The sequence below is a fragment of the Rhinolophus sinicus genome, chromosome 16 (assembly GCF_057876585.1).
Source record: "Rhinolophus sinicus isolate RSI-liver-muscle chromosome 16, RSI-T2T, whole genome shotgun sequence".
Taxonomy (NCBI): domain Eukaryota; kingdom Metazoa; phylum Chordata; class Mammalia; order Chiroptera; family Rhinolophidae; genus Rhinolophus; species Rhinolophus sinicus.
In genome coordinates, this window is record NC_142516.1 from 190,662,420 (window position 1) to 190,684,100 (window position 21,681).

Consider the following 21,681-nt stretch of genomic DNA (forward strand, 5'->3'; position numbering starts at 1 on the left):
ATTTCAAGGACAGATGCTCTCAGCTCAGGGTTTAAGCACCTTCTTAATTTGCTTTATGTTTCCCCTGCTTCATCATTAAATCACACAGACTCTCATGTTATGGGCCAGGAAATACCGTAAATTACTTTGATCTCCCGCGTACTGGAGAGCCAGAGTACAAACTCCAGAAAGGGAGGTACCGCCTTTGAATGGAAAGTATGAACAGCAGGCCATTGTCTCCAGACTTGTCTGATCACAGGAAGAGGTGCAAAGACAGTAGGTGAGGATCTATAATCACAAAACACTCCTTTGTAGGAAAACTACCATCTGATCCAAAGAAACCCCAGGACAAGGTCCTCTTCTGGCATCAGCCACCGTGAGGTGGGGAAATTTCTCACCCATCATTTCCCTTGAGTTCTTTCAGAAGCCATTTCCACTCCAACCTTCTGATTAGGGATCTCATTTTACTACCAGTGGGATCTTCTATCAACCACGGTGTCACATAGAAATATGCAGATGCTTGGGGGCTGGAGCTGTCGCTGGCCTGGAAAAGGTGTATGCTTTCCAGAGTGTACGCTCTGGAAAGACAATGGACAGTTGCAGTAGGCACGTGCCATTCGAAATGAGCCAGCTGTAAGCAAACACGATTCCATCCACTGCCGCCGGGGATCATGTGTCTTCAGCCCCACCTTCCAATATGCCTTCATTCTTCTGGTGATGGAACACTTTGTGTTTGTAAAGTACACTTCAGAAAATAGCCCTGAGCAGCTATGGCAGAGCCAAGACCCCCAAAGTTATAGCTCTGGACATTCCAATGACAAGGGTTCTCAATGACTCATCTTTGTAAGTTCTGCCCTTCACAGATTAGCCTGTGCTAACATTATGTGCATGACTCACGAACCGCCATAGGCAGGCATCTAAAGACCACTTTTACACCATGTCCATCTGTAAGTATGCAGATGCCAACAAGTGCATGATCCTGTTGTCCCCCAAGTCACCTTGAGACGTGGACGGGGCAGCAGTGGCCGTCTTGTAGGAAAGGTAAGGAATTAAAGCTTCAAACTTGTTGACATTGTTGTACATTTAAGGCAGATATTACAAGACAGCTGTAATTGAAACTGTATCATCCTGCCTTTACCAAGGTTTATTTAAGTAGCACAAGCACACGATTAAAAAACAGAATAAAACTGAAGGGATTGCTGTGTTCCTCTTGGACATCCCATCACTGTTCCCATATACTTATGCTGCAGACATTTCAATACCATTTAATGTTTCTGTAGGGTTGTTTGTCATTATTGTCTTATATCTGTTTATAGTGTTCTTTTTTGCTTTTTAGTTTTGAAATTTTTTAATGGACATCTCACTGAGTGTTAATGTACTTCTGTCACTCCCACTTGCCATGTCTTGCCTTTCCCAATTTAATTTAGATTTCTATATATTATCATTATAAATTTAAAAATACACTGGCCCTTTCTGCCATGTTTCTTTCCCTTTATACGATTTCTCTTTTTTGTCGCAATGTCTCTTTCCTCCCCATGTCATAAGATGTGAACACCATCACCTCTACTCTCTGTTTCCAGTGTGTCTTCTAACCCATTCCTTCCTCTGTGCTCTCTTCGCTGTACTAGAACTTGTGCAATAACAAAGCTGCTAACATTTATGTTTTATTCTATAATCATAATTAAGTCCTTCTAAATTTGTCTACAGCTGCTCCTAAAAGCAGAAAAGCAGTCAAGCACTTCCCCAGTCCTGTCACTGTGGACATCATGTCCACCCCAGAGCCTGGCGTCACACCCATAATTAGACGTCCTCCCTGTGAGTCCAGCATCACAGGCCCTGGGCTGCCCAGAGTTCACACAAGCTCTTTCGTAGCCCTAGTTACTCCTAATGATGCCATGATTGGTTTCTTAAGAGCACGTTTATTGTGGAGAAGGGACATCAACCCACAAAGAGCAAACAAGCACAATTGCAGTGGGGGTGTTTTGCCACTGTCTTTAAAGCATTTGTGAGTATATGTCCTGTCCATTTTAGATTATTTATAATTACTTTTGTTTAACTTCTGGGCCAAAGCTTTCTTGTTCTGCTTGTTTATGCACTATTAATAGTTAATAGCTAATGCACTATTAGCAGACTCAAATGCAAGTACATAGTTTCTCTCTCTCTCTCTCCATTTATATATACATCTCCACACATATGTACATACATACATACATATGTACAGACACACAGACAGACAGACTATAGGCAGGTGTGCTTTGAAGTGTGTGCCTGAAGATATTGGCCCAAGCTGGAAAAGTTTTCCAGGCAAGCATCAAAAGAGAAGTGAAACAGAGCGGTTTCCAAGGTAGCAACCTGAGGTGACACATTATCTGAGGGAAGATACTATGTTCATAAACTCATGCCCAAGAACAGCAGAAGGCACGATGAGCTAGGTTTTAGCCCAGAACACCCACCTTCTGTGTAACAGAGCAAGGGGTGGGCGGAGCAGTGGTGTGGGGGGACAGTGACAGTCGTCACCCAGGCGGGGGCTCAGGGGTTCAGCAGCCATGTGCCTAACCAACAAAAGTCAGTTCCACAGCGTTTAGAACTGTGATGCCCCCTAGAAGTGTAATGTGATCCACAGGTGGGAGCCAACTCTGTAATTAGAATTTCCTAATAACGACATTGATCACATAAAAAGAAGTGGGTGATTTACTTTTTTTCTTTAAATTAAAGTTTATTTGGTTGACAGTTGTTACTACAGTTGCATAGACTTCAGGTGTACAATTTTATTATATATTATCTATATCTCAAATTGTGTGTTCACCACCCAGAGTCAGTTCTCTTTCCATCACCATATATTAGACCCTGTTTACCCTCCTCTAGAGCCCCGCTCCCCCCCTTACCCTCTGGTAACCCCTCAACTATTGTCTATGTCTATGAGTTTTTGTTCTTTCAGTTGTTTGTCTTGTTCTTTTGTTGTTTTCGGTTTATATACCACATATTAGTGAAATCATATGGTTCTCTACCTTTTCTGTCTGACTTATTTCACTTAGCATTATAATCTCAAGAAACAACCAAAATGTCCTTTGATAGATGAATGGATAAAGAAGTTGTGGTATATATACACAATGGAATACTATTTGGCAATAAGAAAAGCTGAAATAGGACCATGTGTAACAACATGGGTGATTTAATTTTAATAATATATTTCTTAACCCAACATCGCCCCAAAATGATCATTTCAACTTATAATCAGCATAAAATATTAACGAAGTAGTTTGCATTTTTCCCCATACTAGACTTAACACCTGGCATGTGTTTTATAGCAACAGCGTGTCTTGGTGTGAAATGGCCACATGTCACATTGTAATTCACGAACATGCCCGTGGCTATTTTTGACAGCTCAGACTGAATGACAGAATCTGCGAGTTCTTTTTTCCTTCCACACCAGCTGTTAACCACATCAAGGCCTCATGCTGGGGGTGGGTGTCATCTCCCCTGCACTGTAGGGCTCACTATACAGATGCACTTTCAAGATGAGGACTGATAAGTAAATGAGTCTGAAATGTACAAATCTGAGTATGCCACATTCTGATTGGAAGTCTTCCCTCTAACTTCTCAGCAGTTGCCAAAGCACATTTGAGCTGAATCGAATCAGAAAGGAGAGGCTATTTTTAAAATTAGTTTAGGCAAAAGATAAGAGTGAGCTAGCTCGCTTTGGCTAATCCAAAAGGGTTGCTCTTAGGAATCTCATTTGAGGTGCTATCTTACTTTTGGAAGATATGACACCATTGCCTAATGAATGAAAAGTCTGGAAATTGTTGAAGAGGATGCAGATTAGCTAGTGGAGGGAGCAAAGAATAAGAAACAGCTCAGTGCATGTGTGCCCCAGGAGGTATGAATGAATGAAAATAAGATTGTGTAAATATCCGACCGCCATGCTGCACACATGAAACTAATGTAAAATAACATCGAATGTCAGCTGTAGTTGAAAAGTAAAAATTACAACAAACTGGTACTGGGAGAAGAGTCAGGTTCAGTTCTGGGACCTGGCAATTAAGACTCATGTCACTGTCCACAGAGCAGATACCTCCTTCAGGCATCTGGTCTACCCGAGAACACATACATCCACTCCAGAAAGATTGTCACTCAGCAGAAAACAGTAGGGGGGATGCTTGGACCCAGTAGCCTGGCTCCAGAGGGCACAAACTCAGTCTCTCCACAGTATTATCAATTAACGAAGTGAACATTCTGAAAAGATATGGTTCTAGTGTTAGAGGATTAAATTAAAGGACCCGAGCTACGCACCTTGCAAACTCCTTCACACGTGAGCAGAGGATGAAGTCCAGGTGATGTAGCTTCAGGTGCGCAGGCTCCGAGCTGCTACCTGGGGCCAAATCTGGTGTCAGATCCTGCTCATCGGTTGTGTGCTCTGTGTCTTTGCTCAAGCTGGTTTTGTCTCTCTGTGTAACAGTACCTATTTCATACGTCTGATGTCAAGGCTAAATGAGGTGATCCAGATAAAATGCTCAGGACAGAGCCTTCACAGTGAAATCCTGCACCTATCCATTCTCATCCCTTCCACTCCTCATCCAGGCTGGAAGGTGCCTTCCGGTTTCAGAACTCCATGAATGCAGCCACGTGGCAAGCCATTTGAAAGTCAACTCATGTGACTTACAGGACGCCAATATGTGTGGCTCTTCACAAAGGGTTATTATGCATTATTGCTATTCTTTGGGAGAAAAAAAAAATTACCAGACTGATTTAAGGAGAGAAACTGAATGAGCAGAGGGCAAAACAAGTAGCTACTGAAGGGTAGGTCATTGCATTTTCACCACGTGGACTGCAGTGGTGAGACAAACGACACACACGCCGGCATGTGGGTGCATCGCGTAGAGGTAGCAGGACGGTACAGAGAGTTTAGCAAGAGCCCTGGTGGGAATTACCTCCAGACTCCTTTTCCTTAAAGTCATCAATCAAGTTTAAAGTATTTTAATAAACAGCAAGTGCAGTGGGATTAGTCAGCCAATCGTAGGCATTTTTGCGCGGACACTAAAATTGTACGTTTTAAGAAAAAGACGTTACAATAGTTAAACCTATAGCGATTACCAAGCCTCAGGGACAGCTTACATGCTTTACGTGTGTCCATGTATTTAATTTCTACAATAGCCCCACAAGTTACATATTATCATTGGTCCTGCCTTTACAGGGAGACACTCAGGCACAGTCGTGAAGTGACTTTTGTGAGGTCACCCAGTGGTGAGTGGGAGAGGCGGAGTCTGAACCTGGCCATTCCGCCACACCTGTCTCTCTCACGCCCTCCCACTCCCTTCTAATTTAGGAGAAAAATAAACACCTTCGAAAGAACCTCATTTTGAATTGGGAAATAGTATCTGAACTTAAGCGTTTTCTTCTGAGGGGTCTGTGCTGCCGCCTGTGAGTGTGGCAGGGGCAGCGAGAGGAGCTTGTCTGGAGCTGAAGCGAGTGGCTGGGCTTCCTCCTGGAGGGACGAGAATGGCTGGGTCCACATGCCCTTCCCCTGCGTGAGTGCAGGTGACGACGTCTGACAGACCCGCCGGCCGTTCAGAGACTGTGTGCCCAGAAACGAGAAGAATACAGGCAGTAAGATGGTGGGAGGGAAGAGTGACAGCTGGCCTCAGTATCTCCTGGGGATGCAAATGGTTACACCAAGCACGGAGCCAAACTGCTTTCTCTGGGCTTGGGGGCTGTGACAATCAGCAGCCTCATGGATTGTAAACGAAACGCTTCACCCATAAACAGCTCAAGAGCGCGTCAAGCCCAAAGAGGCTGTTTGCCCTGTACAGGCTTTGTCACATTTTTCTTTCAAGGCTAAATATGATTGGCTGAAGCTGTACCTTTACAGAATTATTAGCCTTGGAGAAAACAAAGTATACAGTGGTCTGTTTCCCGATTGAAGCTTTCCTCCTCTGCAGAAAGGCTCTCTTTGGGTTTAGCTGATCCAAACTTCCTCCATTTTTCTCCCTCACACCCCGGATCTCTCACTACACCCCCACCTCAGTGGTCTTCCCAGGAAGTCTGTCCCAACCTCGGGCAGAAGGGTGCTACCAGGGTTGGGGCTCAGGGTGGCTGCAGAGAGAAGGTCCCCTGGCCCCAGGCTAAGTCCCCCGGGAAGCTGCTGAGGCAGGACACAAGATATCTGGGAGGTGTCGGCCACAAGTTACTCTCTCCTCATTTTCTATTTCCAGCCAATGAAATCTTTTCAGGAAACTAGGACTTACTCAAGGAGGAAGGAATAGGGAAGTAGAGATATGAGGAAGCATTTCATTTAGGTGAATCTCTGTGACAAGTGTCATATTATACACTTTACGTACATTCTGTGATATTATCCAGTCCAAAACAATTCAGGTTACTCTTAACACTGAGACTGAGCAGACGCGGACTCTAATTCTGTGAGTTGTGAGGACTCATAAAAGGCCACAAAGACGGGGTGGTGACACCAGGATTCACTTAGTTCTCTTGACATCTACCTCCAATGGCCTTCTGGGGTCAGTTGAAGGAAGATGTCTGCTTTCGTTGTTGAGAAGCATGAACAGCAAACCGTAGAAAAATAACAGCAAATTAGCTATTGTTGGAAAGTAAGGCTGTTTAGTCAGTAAATCCCTAACCTTGTTTCTGTCTAAACACATGTATTTAAGGTAAATAGTCACCCAAGTGTGACAAAACACAGTGTCACTATTATGTGATGGTTTTAAAGAATATGGGATGTGGCAGCTGTTTGGCTTTTTTTTTTCTTTAAAGAGTTGGCTGATTGTGTCCATTCAAGACAGTTGTATTTTCCTGGAAGAGTGAAGGACAGTTAGCAAGCAAAGAAATAAGTAGCAACACCAAGAATCAGTAGCATCTGAAGTAACACTTTTAATAAAACATGCTGCATAATAGATGCCCATGTGTCAATCACAGCTGTCTAAAGTTGCAGATTTCTCTAATTGATAAGCCATCCACAATGTGACTGAAAATGACAATGTCACTTGTCAATGCTTTGTGAAATGTCACACACGATTTTGGTGTTTTTCGTTTGTTTGCTTTTTGTTTTTGTTTTTGTTTTCACTTGCAGACATTCTGCAGCTAATGATGAAAGGGAAGAGGAAGACTAGGACAAGATATAGCTGGAGGGGAGGAGAAGGGGAGAAGTCGTGCTTTTCATGGGTGCTTGGAAATTCTGCGATATTTAAAACACAGCTGTGTTTTCATCAGTTTTGTTACAGAAGGAACATTGTAAAATGAATCTTAGATGCTCTGTCATGTCAGGACCGAGCCTTACAAAGTACCATTGAACGGGCCCATCTTCGCTTAAGGAATTTGGCTCTAAATTAAGTTTGAATGGCTTTAGACAATTTAGTTTTAAGCACTTTTCTTGCATAGTGTGCAATAAACAATTCCAATGTAAATCTTACCAAAATTAAAAAAAAAAAAAAGAGCTATTGAAACTGTATGTCGACATTAGATTATACTCAGCCTGGTCCCCAGGCTTTGCTTCTTCACTGCACTGCAGGCTTCCTGCGAAGCACTTTAAAGCAACAAAAACAATACCTCATTAAATACAATCATGTAACAAGTTTAAAGCGTAATCAAAAGTGCCTCTAGTTGTGCATGATTGTATTCCCTGCAGGCTCTGTATTCAGTTGCAGAGCTGTGTGTCTAGTGCCACAACAAATCCGTACCAAGCAAATGCCACTCGTGGTGACAGGCAGCAGTGGAAGAATCTCCCTTTCAGGACCCTGCTTTATCTCTTAACTAGCTGTGACCTCTGGGGCACGCTATTTTCCTGCAAAGCTTCCAGTTCAGAAGCTATTACATTGAATTAATGCTACTTTTAATCTCTCAGGACTGGTAGCGATTAAAGGAGATGCTCAAAGTTCTCAATTTCAAAGAGTGAGATTATTATTTTAATCATTGTCAGTGAAGAGCTAGAATGGAGTGAGAACAGAGACCGAGGCGGCCAACTCCACCCATACAAAGCTCTCAGAGGCTAAAGTCAGGGAAGATGTTACATTTATTTTTCCCTTATAAAATTATTATTATATCATCTACATTTCAATTTTTGTTTTATCCCCATTATCCTCAAAATGATACGAATTAATAGTATTTCTCTCCCCGTAATTTAACATAATGAGTGAGTTCAATGTTTACTTCTACACGTAATGCTATAATTAGTGTATCTGTGCATAGAGCATTGATTTTCTCTCTTCTGTTTCATTATTTCCTAAGGATAGACTTCTAGGAGTGGTATTTATGCTTCGCAGACTTGCTGGAATGTTCCATGTGGCATGGAACTTTCACCATGGTGACTCTCGGGTTTGATGACAGTATTTCCTCTTAATTTGTGAGAATTTAGTAGCACTAAAATCCACCCTAAAGTTGCTATCATAGTCTGTTGATTTCCAATAGAATATGCCTGCTTGCTATTTACGTCCATTCATTGGTTCTCTAAGGAACCACGTATCAGGAACCTACAAGATGTCAGGTACGCTTGTCAATCAGGTCAGTAAGCTTTTTCTGTCAAGGGCCAGATAGTAAACCTTTTATGTTTTTCGCCATGTGCTGTCTATTTCAGCTACTGCAGCCAGTCATTGTGAAGCGAAAGGCCCCATGGACAGACCTAAACAAATTGGTGTGACTGTGTCCCAGTAAAACTCTTTACAAAACCAGACACAGGGCCATATGTGACCCATAAGCTGTAATTTGCTTATATTACTTCTTGGTGCTGGGGTTACAAAGTGAACAGAACAGGAACAATCCTAACTTCCATGCAAATAATATTTTAATGGGCGGAGACAGACAACATAAATAAATAAAAACAAATAAGTAAAAACCAAAACTGGAATATGTAATACCCAATTGTAATAAGTGTTCAGAGATGTTTTCATTAAGAAAATTATATTTGATCCATCCATGTTGTTGCAAATAGCAGTATTTCATCTTTGCTTATGGCCGAGTAGTATTCCATTGTGTATATATATCACATCTTTTTTATCCATTCATCTATCGAAGGCCACGTGGTTGTTTCCTTATCTTGGCCACCGTGAATAATGCTTCAGTGAACATAGGGCTACATACATCTTTACAGATAAAAGTTTTCAGATTTTTCAGGTAAATACCCAGAAGTGGATTTGCTGGGTCATATGGTAATTCTAGTCTTAATTTTTTGAGGAACCTCCACACTGTTTCCATAGCGGTTGTACCCATCTATATTCCCACCAACAGTGTATGAGGGTTCTTTTGTCTTCACAGCCTCTCCAACACTTGTTATTACTTATCTTGTTGATAATGGATCTTGAGATTATCATTCTAAGCTAAATAAGTTAGGTAGAAAAAGTCAGGCACCGTATGACTTCACTCATATGTGGGACATAAAACTGAAAGGAACAAAGGAACAAGACAAACAAACAAACAAAAACTCATAGTCACAGACAGCAGTTCAGTGGTTACCAGAAGGTAAGTGTGATGGGGAATGGTAGATGAGGGCAAAGGGGGTCAAATATATGGTGATGGAAGGAGAACTGACTCTGGGTGGTGAGCACAATGCAATATATAGATGATATATCATAAAATTATACACTTGAGACCTACATAATTTTAATTTGATTAAGGGCTGTAGTGACCAACTGTCCTGCTTTAGCTCCTAAAGTGCCATGTCTGGGAAACCCGTCTTTGGCAAAACCAAGATTATTCGAACCCCTCATGGAGGTGAGAAAGTAAGCCATGTGAGAATATCAGGACGAAGGTCCAGATCAAACAGGCAACCAGGGCTTTGTTCCTGAGACTAAAGCACATGGTGCGGCCACCAGGATGGCCCGAGCAGAGTGGACAGTGGTGTGGGTCATAGGCGGGAAGGTCAGAGAAGATGGGTGGCAAAGAACGCGAAAGGGCCCTGTAGCCCATGATGTGAACTTGAGCTTCTATCCTGAGCAATATGGGAAGATCTTGGAGGGTGTTGGGAAGGGGCATCATCTCTTTTAGAATGGAAGAGCATTACCCTGGCTGCTCTTTTGAGGATGGACTATAAAGTGGGGAGGACAAAGTAGGAAAACCCACCAGGCAGCCATTGCAGCAATCAAGATGAAAGGTGGTTATTTGCAGAGATATTAGCAGTAAAGTTTGCAAGAAGTGATTGGATTCAGAATATAGTTTAAATAAAGGGCTACTAGGATTTTATGACACAGTGGCTGTGGGATATAAGAGAAACAGAACAGTCATGGATGATGCTGTGGCACTTTTTTTTTTTTTTTTAGAACAATGGAGTTGACTTTTATTGAAATGGACAAGATTGACAATTCCAGATTTGGAAAGGGAACGGTGTGAAAAGTTTGATCTGGGAGCTAATAAGTCTGGAATGCTATTTAGACATCTGGGTGGTTATGTCACGTAGGCAACTGGGTACATAAAACTACAACTCAGGAGAGAGGTCTGGAACTGAACCACAAACTTGGGCATTGTCAGCACACAAACGGAATTTAAGTCCACGCAACTGAACTGAAGGAGATCAACCAGGAAATGAGGCCCAAAGACTGAATCTTAATGCGCTGCACTAAGCATTGGAGATGGACTGAGGCTGGTGAGGGGGCTGAGAAGAAATGGCCAATAGGATTAGAGAAATCCATGAGAGGAAGGGGAAATATTAGTGAATTAAATCATAGGTATACATTGCACCAGTGTCACATTTTTATTTTTGTGCTATTCTTATGTAAGCTGAAAGCGTTGGTGGAAAATGGGAAGAGGGTACACAGGAGCACTCTGTACTATGTTAGCACCTTCTTGTGAATTTGCTATTATTTCAAGATATTTAAAAAAAGCTTTAAAAGTCTAGTGAAAAAAAGTATTTTAAGGAAGAGGAAATGGATAACTGTCAAATGTTGCTGAGAGCTTACGAAAGATGAGAATCTGTGAGGAGCTGCTGCAGTGAACTGGCAAGGACCAAAGCGTGGCTCAAGTGCATTCAAGAGGGGATGCAAAAAAATCAAAGATTGCACTTGCAGCCACTTTTCTGAGGTGTGCTGCTGGAAAGAGGTTTTAAAAAATAAGGCTAGAGTTGGATGTGGAGTCTGGAGTTCGATGTGTTTTAGTCTGTATTTTGAATTATGCCCTTAACATCCATCCCTAGCAATAATTCTAAAGAAGCAAGGTTTATGATGTCAGCATTCCTTTTAAAACTGTTTCAATGGGGGAAATTATAATGAGTTTGTATGCTAAGAACAATTCTCCAATCAAAAGGGAACGCGATCATTTTGAGACAGGAGAGAGTGGTGCAGCTTTGGCTTAGAAACTTGATCAGGGATGAAAGCAAGAACACACAGTTCGGTGTTGACCCCAGAGAGGAAAACTTGCAGTTCACACAGGAAGGACATTTATGAGCAAAAGTGCAGACGGCTGATCGGATATGGTGGTTCTCAATTAGAAACTTTTTTCTTTTGGTGGTTTGTTTCCTGCTGCAATAGACAGAATCACCACGGGAGCAGGACGTGCTAGGAGATGTGGGAAGGTTGAGGAAGGAGGTACGGAATGGCCGTCCCCCAAAAGAGACTGAGCAGATGAGAGAAGTGACGTAGGCCTGCCATCACGAAGGCCACTTTGGATTTGGCCATCTACTTCAGGTTAGACTCACACACGTGTTTTGTCCTCGGTTTTTCTCCAGCCGCCTTTACCTGCATGGGAGGAAATGTGAATTTGTACCTGAATCTAGTATTGTCAGTGGAGTTACGGCAAACCGCAAGGGAGTGATTTAAATGATGGCCATGACATGGAAGGATGGCACGTGACAGATGAGGACATGAGGGGCTGCGGGGAAGGGAAGTGAAAGAGAGAACTGCAGATGTGATTGGGTCCCAGAATTGTTGGAGCGGAGGTGGTTGGGACAGTGGCCTGGATATATGCAGCGCACAGCTCTGAGGATGTGACCCTCATTGGATCAGTGGAAGACGATCATTTGTTGGTGGTGAGAATATAAAGGGAGATGACGGGAATGGGGTTGAGTTGGGGTTGGGTTGATAGAAGAGAGGGGGCGGATGAACTCAGGGACCGAATACAAAGGATGTTCTCGGTGGACGTTGAAATCAGCAGGAACGGAGAAAACTGTAGGGCTGGAGAGTTGGACAGTGCGCCAGGAGCCACAAGTCTCCAGGGACCTGGGGGTGCGCCCGGGACCTTGTGAATGACTGTAAAGTAGATGGGCTTAGATTCTGAGGGCAAGAGACCCAAAGCCGGAGCACTTTCGGAAGGCAGGAACAAAAGTAGTCTGGAAGTAGCAATGACACGTGGGCCAGCTGCATGGCCAGGGTTCTTGGCCCATGGAAGCAAAACCTGGACCATTGGGGGCGGATTTCATGATGCATCATCCTCGGAAGACATCAGGTTTCCATAGAGAAACAGGGAATACCTCGGACAGTGGTTGAGATGTAGGACCTTATATTGATAGTTGACCTTGAGTTTCAGAGGAACTAGTGGCAGAGTTTCCAGAGCTTGGGAGGGGTAGAGGTCAGATACATGATATGTGGACATCTGCCAGGCAGTGGGGGTGCCCTAGGAGAGCAGGGTTCCTTCCAGTGATGTTAGTACATGAGGAAAATGATTTTATGTTGATATAAAAGGATACTCATGATCGTCTCATAACATAGCACACAACATGAATAGCAGAAGTAGGAATGGAGGTGGGGGTGGTATATATCCGGGCCCCTCTCATTCCAGCCCCTGGAGGGGTGGGAGCCTGACCCCCCTCCCCAGCTCTCTGGGACTCGCTGTTCCCTCCTGCAGCCCCTTCACTCCTGGAGAAAGCAGAAAGTACATTTGTGAAGGGGAGTCTTACCCGAAGCAGTAAAACTTCTAAAACCTACAGTGAAATGCTCAAAAGTAATTTAATTCAGTAAACTCCCATTGTGTGACCATTGTATGCCAAGCTGGAGAAAATAATAACTATTATGCTCAAGTAGTTAGTATTGGCTTGCCTTGTTCTAAGCACTCCACAGTTGTTAATTTGTTTAACCCTCACAACAACACTAAGCATAGACACCATACCTGCACTTACAAGGAACCAAACTCAGGCACAGAGAAGAGGGGCACTTGTTACACAAAAGTGGAGAACTCGGATCCAAACCCAGTCTGACTGCCGAGTGTCAGCTGGTACCAGTGTTCTCCACAGCCCCAGGGAGAGGAAGTCAGAGAACATCTCCCAGTATAAGAGATGGAACATTTTGTGTGCGTGTGTGTGTGTGTCTCATATCCTTCCCTGCATATTTTTTTATACAATTTTTAAAATCGAAAAGAGCTTTTACATTCAGTGGCATATTCTATGTTTGATAAATTTCATATTCTCACTCAGGACTTGACTGAAGTAATGTCACAGACACTTGGTACACGCTGGATGGTCGTGAGGCTTGGGTACATCGTACTTTATTTAATGATTTATCTGTTATTAAACATTTAGTTGGTTTCAGTTTTCTTCATGATAAATATGGCAAAGTGTGTCTCTAAATAATGTTTTATTCTGTATTTTCTATTATGCCCTTAAGATACATTTCTACCAACGTCTATACCCAGGCAAGGTACGTAATAATTTTAGAGTTTAGAATAAAACTTTTAAAAAGTTTTGAAATCCCTTAGGGGAGATGGTGCACCATGATTTCTGCTTACATTTGGAATTACTTCCCCCACTTACAGAAATCAGTAGATTCGAACACATCTTTTATTAAAAACTTATCTTCTTCTCGGATTAACTTGATGGCACTCAAACTTTTTTTACTTATAGAATATTTTTTTCAAATGCAAGATTTTGTGAAAACTCAATATATGAAATTGATTTAAAGAAATTGCTCTGATATAAATTTGGTGTGGGAGCCAAAACCTACCCACTTGACTATATTTTGCTGCTTGGAACCTCTAGCTCCTTCAAACATGTGTCCTAGGAGCACAATTTTTAAAATACGGAACAAAGTGACTCAATAGTGATATTCATCATTTCGTTAAAAAATATTTGTTGTGTGCTAATTTTTATAGTCAAGTATTTACCTGGCAGTTTTGAACCTAACTTAATTTTCTTTCTGCATAATGTGTAAGAAAAAGGGGAGAGAGGGAGAGGATGGAATTTGAAACAGAATTTACTTACTTAAACCCCACCCCAGTTTTTGAACTTCCAAAAAAAAATTATTTTAGATAAAGTAAAATTTTGATACATTTTAATCATTTATTAGCATCAATGGATTAAAAGGAACTTACATTGTATTAATATAACTATATTATTTAAATATTGACTAGAGTTAGTTTAATGATTACTTATTCATTTTATTAATGATAGATTTTACTTTGTACATGTGATTTCTGGGTTTACATCAGATGATTAACTATCAAACTTGACATAGTTCTTCCAGTTGCCAGGAAGCTTGCTCATAATCTCATTTTCTTAATGTTTTGCTTTGATTATTTTGCTTCCTCTGCCTGCCTTGACTTTATCTCTTCTTGAAAATGTCTTGCTGCTCTGCTAAGTATAAAAAACATTTCTAGACTCCTGGCTTAGCTACTTGTTGAAAATAAACAAAGCAAAACAAACATGCCAACTCTACGCCTAGTGGATCGCTACAATGACAAAACTTTATTCTTGGCAATTAACTTTTGCCTGAAATATTGCTCTACTCAGAGTCTTGCTGTAGTTTTTATAAATATTCTGGTTTTGAACATCGCATTTCAAAACACCACATAGTTTTCTAACTAAATTAACTTAATTTTGGACTTCTACTCTTGAAATAGTATAGTTTGATGCCATGTATATCTCCAGAAATGTATTTTGTTATAGCCCCACCTCTCATACTAGAGATAACCAAATGCAGGATCATTGTAACTGATATAACTATAGGAAATGCTGGAGTCATTCACTCAATAAGAAGAAGAAAAAGAAAAAAAAGAAAAAAGGAAGGAAAGTTGACTGAGTTCCAGGCAGGCTGCCTCCTTGGAAGGGGAGACACAAGTGAAAAGAGGAGCTCCTTAAACTTGGTGGTCCAATGCTTTGCACATAGTGCAGTGCTAAGAAGCAAAGTAAAACAGGATGGGGAGATACGGAGTGATGGGAAGTGGATCTGTAGTGGTCAGAGCAGGTGGACCCAGGAAGGTGGCTTATAAAGAGACCCAAGAGAGCAGAGGAGAGGCATATCTCAGACAGGATGGTGAGTGCAAAGGCCCTGGGGCAGAACATAACATTAGTAACTGGGTGAGGAAACGGGCGGGTGGAGAGAGTGGACACAGTGGGGTGGGGGCTTGCGTGAGGCCCTGGGGAGGCAATGGGTCAGATCACATATGGACCTCTCACGTCCCAGTAAGGTTTGATTTTAGTCTGAGCGGTGATACGGGAAGTCGGACAGTTTGGGACACAGAATTTTCAGATTCCAGTTAAATTTAAAAGCATCAGTGTGGCTGATTTGAGTGCAAAATATAATGGAGACTGGATGAAAGCAAGAGGATCAGTTAGTTGGAAGTGTTCTCGTGTGCTCACGCGTGTGTACGTGTGTGTGTATAAACAGTATTAAGATGATTGCCAAAAGTCTGTGGCCCAAATTTTCCTAAGTCTGGCTAATGGTGTGTAGTTTTGAAACACCTGTGTATGGCTTTCCAATAGAGTATTTCTTTTCAGTATTTTATTTATGAATGATTACAATAGTATTTAAGAATAATGTATTACTATGTTTTTGCATTATTAGTGTTTACATGAGTAAAGCCTGCTTGTGAAAACACATCTCAGAGATTATAAACATATGAATTTGAAAATATAATTTAGCGTATAAAAGAGTTACATATATCACATATATTTTCCATCAAAATATGAATCCTAGGGTTAGAGGAATGGTATATGAAAATGACGAGAAAGGTTTATTTATTTAACTAATTAATTTACTTAACAGTTCAGGCCTTTATTTGCTCAGAAAGATGTGCCTTTGTTGTTGTTGTTGTTGTTGTTGTTTTAAGAAGGGCGCAGCTCACAGTGGCCGATGCAGGAATCAAACCAGCATCTTCGGTGTTATTAGCACCGTGCTCTAAACAACTGAGCTAACCCTAAGAAAAGCTTATTACATCTATACTGATTTTTAAGGTTCTTCTAAAGAGACACAGTATTTTAGGTTAGAAAATGTAATAGCTGTTTCCTAATTAACTTCATTTACATGGACTTGTTTTTATGGATAAACTATGCAATGTGTATCAAAAATGAGACCTTTTTCACATACTATGGTAGTAACTCTGATACTTTTAATTAGTTTATTTTACATAAACAGATTATTTAAAGAAAAACACCATGTGTATGAATATAATCTTTCCTTCCTTCCTTCCAAAATCCATTTCTTTTTAAACTAATATTTATTACAATGGTTATTTATATCTTATATGTTTTTCAGTTTACTAACTTTTTAGTCACCACTTTTCCAAGATATTCCATTTTAAATTTTCATACAACCATTTCCGACTTGGAAACTTTTTGTGAATCAGTGTATCTGTGTTATTATATTAATCAAGAAATTATCCAAAACTCAAAATCAAATGCACATTCCAAACTCCAGGAAATAAAGATTCGGGTGACTACTTCTTTTAACACCATGTTTTTTTTCAAAGCCATGTACCAGTGAATTAAGTAAAGGTGGCCACATACATTTAAGTCTTAAAATGTTACCAATGTATCTCCATCTTCCAAGATTCCGAGAAAATCTTTGAAAACATTGTAAGCTGTGTATGAGTGTCAGGTGTGTGGCATCTATACGTTCCAGGTTTTAGAAAAGCCACACTTTTGCTCTTTCCTGTGATGGCCATTCATTTACTAATGTGATGTTATCATTAGACTTTCGGAAGCCTTTCCATAGAGTGGAATTAAATCCAAAGAAACCCCTTGTCAGATTGAGTCTCGATTTTGGGTTAGGAAATACCTGTCACTGACCGAGAGTGACGCTCTGTAGAGGTCTGTGTGTATGAGACCATCTTGAGAAAGGTGTCCTTTTGCTTCTGTCCCTTCCAGCTGAGGGCGCCTGCGGCGGGACCTTACGGGGGACGAGCAGCACTATCTGCAGCCCCCACTTCCCCTCCGAATACGAGAACAACGCTGACTGCACGTGGACCATCCTGGCCGAGCCCGGGGACACCATCGCGCTGGTGTTCACCGACTTCCAGCTGGAGGAGGGGTACGACTTCCTGGAGATCAGCGGCACCGAGGCCCCGTCCATCTGGTAAGTGCTGGGGCCCGCAGCCCGCGTGGGAAAACCGCGCTCCCGAAATCACCCTCGGCGAGCGTGGGTGCTGTTCTTTGTCTTGCTGTGTTGGTCATGAACGCATCGTCTACCTTGTGACTGATTTCAGTTTCTAAGAGGTCTGTATGCTCCTGTTTGGAGCTGGGGTTCTCGGTGCCTGGGGCGTCACTGGAGCGCAGTGGCCTCCACCCTGGACACTTACAAAGCCACACAGGACAGGGCAGCTAAGCAAGGTGAGTGTGGGGTTTGCTCCAGAGCTGATGCAAACTGGATGTCCTTAGACTGTGGACATTTTACAACGTGATGCCACCAATCTTTGCTCTACCCTGTGTCATGTACATGGTTGTCCTGCCCCCCGTGAAGGTGCTGCGTGAGATCACACAGCCGCCTAAGGGGTCACAGGCAAACTATAAACACTGGTCCACACCCATACAGTCTGTCCCCTGGCGGCTGATCGGTGCTCTGGTGTGTATGATAGTGGAGCCAGGAAAAAAACACAAAAAGGAAAAAAAAAGATCTAATCAATTCCAGTCAATTTACCTTCATCCTGTTGGTTGTAAGAAGAGCTTTAGCTGTGTCTCTAAGTGCAATTGAAATGGGAGAATTCAAAGACTAGATGTTGAAAGGCTTAACTTCTGACTCGAATTAAGTCATTTGTTGTAGGTTGAACTGTTTTTTTTAGTGATTTAGTTTCTTAGAGTTTTAAAAATTACATTAGTTTTCTATTTCCGATCTTGATAGATAAGCTAACTTTATTATAGATAGATAGATAGATAGATAGATAGATAGATAGATAGATAGATAGATAGATAGACAGACACACATATGTATGTATTTATTAAAATCAAGGTAGAATCCAGAGGAAACACTGGCCATTTATGCATTGATAGAAGAGAATGTGAAATAAGTGCTTATGAATATTTCGTAGGCTTAAGTTTGCATTTCAGTTCAAAGACAAAGATATCAAGTCTAAGACATGTTATAAATTAGGCCACCTGTTTTAAACCAGTTATTGAAATTGAATTTTATTTTATTTTCCACAATTCAAGACTCAAAGCTGGGGGGTGGGGAGGTCGTATTCATGGATAAATTATTCCCTCACATTAATTGTGCTGTGCTTATGTTCGGTGTTAGTGCAATTAAGAGAAAAATGACCATTGCCTCTATAATCTCTGTTTTACATTTTATGTTTAAATTGAGCCAGTCTGCCTATGTATTTACTTGGTTGTACAATTTTAACCTTAAACACTCAACAATGTGTTGGTGTTATTGTCTGCCTTACTCTGTGGAACATCAGTTAGTGCAAACAGGTTCTGAGCTGAGAACTGGATGTCCGAGACTCCATCCCAAGTTCAAACAAACCTTGTAACCCAGGACAGGTCATTTAACTGGTTACATAAAATGGGGCTGTGCTGAGTGACTTTTAAATTAACTCACTAAACGTGTCCTGAGTGCCTCGTCTCTGTCAGTCAGTGTGGGAAATACAGTGAGTGAAACAACATTCTCTCAGCTTTAAAATCACACTGTTTCGGTTTTCAGAAAATCACTGCAATACAAAAGCTATGGTGCCTGATTCTCAGAAATTATATGACTGATGGTAAAAAAGGCCTTATTTATGAGCGATTGTAGGGAAAATCGGTATCGATTGATCACCACCCTGGTAAGCTGTCAGGTTGGGAGAGAGAGAAAAAGAAGTGTTTTGATGATGATTGGATGATTTCAGAATCCACGATGAGGACAGCTTTTGTGCTCACACTTAATTTCTGTGAGAAACGAAGCTGTAAGGTGCAGAAGTCCGTATTACAGTCTCTGGCAAAAACTAGGGATGTGAACAGGCCCGTCAGGTGGCAGCCTGGCCCTGCAAAAGGGCTTGTGGCTGCTACATGCCCATCAGGACTCAGACCTGGCAGGCGAGAGAGCCCCCGCCAGGCCACAGGGCGGCGGGCCGGGTAGAGAAGGGCATGTGACTGAGCCTCGCCCACTCCTCTCCTTACCCTGATGGCATCTCGGGTGCCTTCTCCTCTCTCTGCTTCATCTCTGCCCAGGTTTTCCCCTGGTGCGTGCCTCACAGTACTCTACTATCAGACTCAGAGCGTGTGCGTGGAAGGGGTCATGAGCGAGCTGAACTTGTGTTCTGTCTGAAATGTCACGCGTCACGTGGGGCCTGAGACCAACAAGTCCTAATCTTCAACGTGCAGACAGTATTGGCCTGGCAGCCGGAGATCCTGACCCATCTTCTTGGTGTCTGCATTCAGGCTCGAACATGGTCTCAGCTCTCTGAGACCTGGCTAGGTCTTTGCCAGGGCACCAAAAGAGACGATCTGGGAGCAAACTGCAGAAAACGGCAGTCCTTGGGAACTCCTGGGGGAACTTTGACCCGCGTGCCTTCCGGTGTCATGACCTGGGCTGCCCTGGCTCAGCTTGCTTCCTCCCCACAGCCGTTAGTAGCCAGAGAGCAGTGTCACTCATTATATTCTTCTGACAATGTGCAGCGCGCGTCCTGTTGGCTCGGCACACAAGCCCCGCGTGTTGTTATTAGTGCCATCTGCCCGGTGTTGATGCAGAAGCTAAGAGATACCCAGGACAAGAGATGGCAGAGCTAGACCCACCTCAAGGTCTCTGACTCCAAGTTGGGTTTGCTTTTCACTCTCCTCCCGTCCGCGCAGCAAGACCCTTCCTCCTGGCCTGAACGTAACGCCCCGTACTCTGCTTCAGGAGTTCTGGTTGGATCCTTAAGCCTTGAGCAGGGACCTACCACAGGGCAGGCAGGCAACTGAAAAGCGATTTTGCCCATCAGTAGACAATTAGGGAAGGCAGGTTTTGGGGGCTGACCGTGAGAACGTACCCTAATTGGAAAAACACAGTATCTACACATGGCTATAGCATCACCTTGTAAATGGAACTGTCCTTGATCATTTCCTCTTCAATGAAAGGAAAAGTTTTCCTAAATGACTGTTGCAATGTACATGGGCACATTTAAAATACAAAGCAGAATCCCTTGAAATGCCTTTTAAATTATCTACAAATGCATAGTACGGCTTATTTTACAAAGACTGTTATTTTACCATCATTTTAGAGGGACAGTCTCTGAAGTGTTTACTGGTCCAAATTGGCATATTTAAAAGATTTACCCATCCCTGAACTGCAAGAAAAGTATGGAGTAGCCACGTAGGTGGCTGCGCCCTCCCCCGAAACACAAGGTGACACAGCAGCCACAGTAGGACACGTAGATGGCCGTGAGCAGAGCGAGTACACAAGCACATATACTTTTCCAGTAATCTGTTTGTAAAAGACAGACTATACAAGCAAGGGCATTCTAAGAAGGAGCTACTGGGAAAACTGTTGTTAAGAACAATAATGGGATTAGCCTTATTCTCATTTAATTTGGAGTGAAAGTACCAACTGGGCTGTTTTATGGAAGGGTTGCCATGGCTACAGCCAAGGCAGTCTAAATGTGGGGAATGATGCAATGTGCCAAAATCATCCGTATATTAAATGTGGAGGGGTTGGTAATTGAAACCTAATTGACTGTGCGTACATCAGATAAGGCTGATTTTTTCTTTTTTTTTTTACTAGTCAGATTCTAATAGTGTACAGACTGGCTTTCTATTAATAACCTACTTGAAGAGAAAGCTGCCCTTCCTAGTTATCTGTGCAACATGGTCTAGTGAGTCTGGTTTTTCTTGCAATTAGCAACACAGTTAGCAGTGAAGCTAACCAAGCATTCTTTCCTGCTGAAGTGATTTGATGGTGTCACCTATGACTCATAATGCTGGAAACACCAAGAAGAAAGGGGATTGATTTTACTTCAGAGTTCAGCTACTATGGTTTCTGAATGAAGACATGCTGGTTAAAGGGATCAGGAATATATATACTTGTGACAGGAGGCAACTAAGGCAGCAGTCACATTCTTTCAAATATGCACGATATCGACGAGAATAATTTACCTGCCCTCTTCTGTGACAAGGTGTGTAGGGTACAAAAGGACAGGAAACATCAAACAACAGGGGCCTTGAAAACGTGTCCCGAGACACACTTCAGTGCATCCGTGACTGGGCCGTGGGGACACCCACACCTGAGCACGCTCTTCATGGCCTCTCCTGGCCGGGCGGGCTCCCCAGCCTGCCCCGCCCTCTGAATGTGCCCTTCACCTTGGCCGCCCTCGTGGAGCTGGTCTTCAGTGCAGCACATACTGGATCCCTGCACATCTGTCAGGTCCCCTCCTGCACGTGCAAACCCCACACTGCCCAACTTAGCATTACTTACATTAAACTAATGCTCAGAGTGGCATGCAGATGGCAGAACTCTAACAGTGGCAGCACAAGGAGAACACAGAGTGTATAGTCTCCGTCCCTGGAAAACGTCCGTGATGATGAGTGGGGAAATGCACTTGGCAGGTCTGGATTAGACCAGCCTATCATTTCAAGTGAAAGTCTGTCACTTTGTGATTTCCGTAGGGCTGATGTCGCTC

At 42.5% G+C, this 21,681-nt stretch overlaps 1 protein-coding gene across 2 annotated transcripts in view; it reads left to right on the forward strand.

Annotated features, from left to right (window-relative positions):
- The window catches only part of CSMD1 (CUB and Sushi multiple domains 1), a 1,607,858-nt gene that overhangs the window by 803,852 nt on the left and 782,325 nt on the right, over window positions 1-21,681 (forward strand). For both annotated transcript variants that reach the window (XM_074329288.2, XM_074329289.2), the window contains exon 5: window positions 16,982-17,189. In XM_074329288.2, the coding sequence (XP_074185389.2) occupies window positions 16,982-17,189 (208 nt within the window). The remainder of the gene's footprint in view (window positions 1-16,981; window positions 17,190-21,681) is intronic.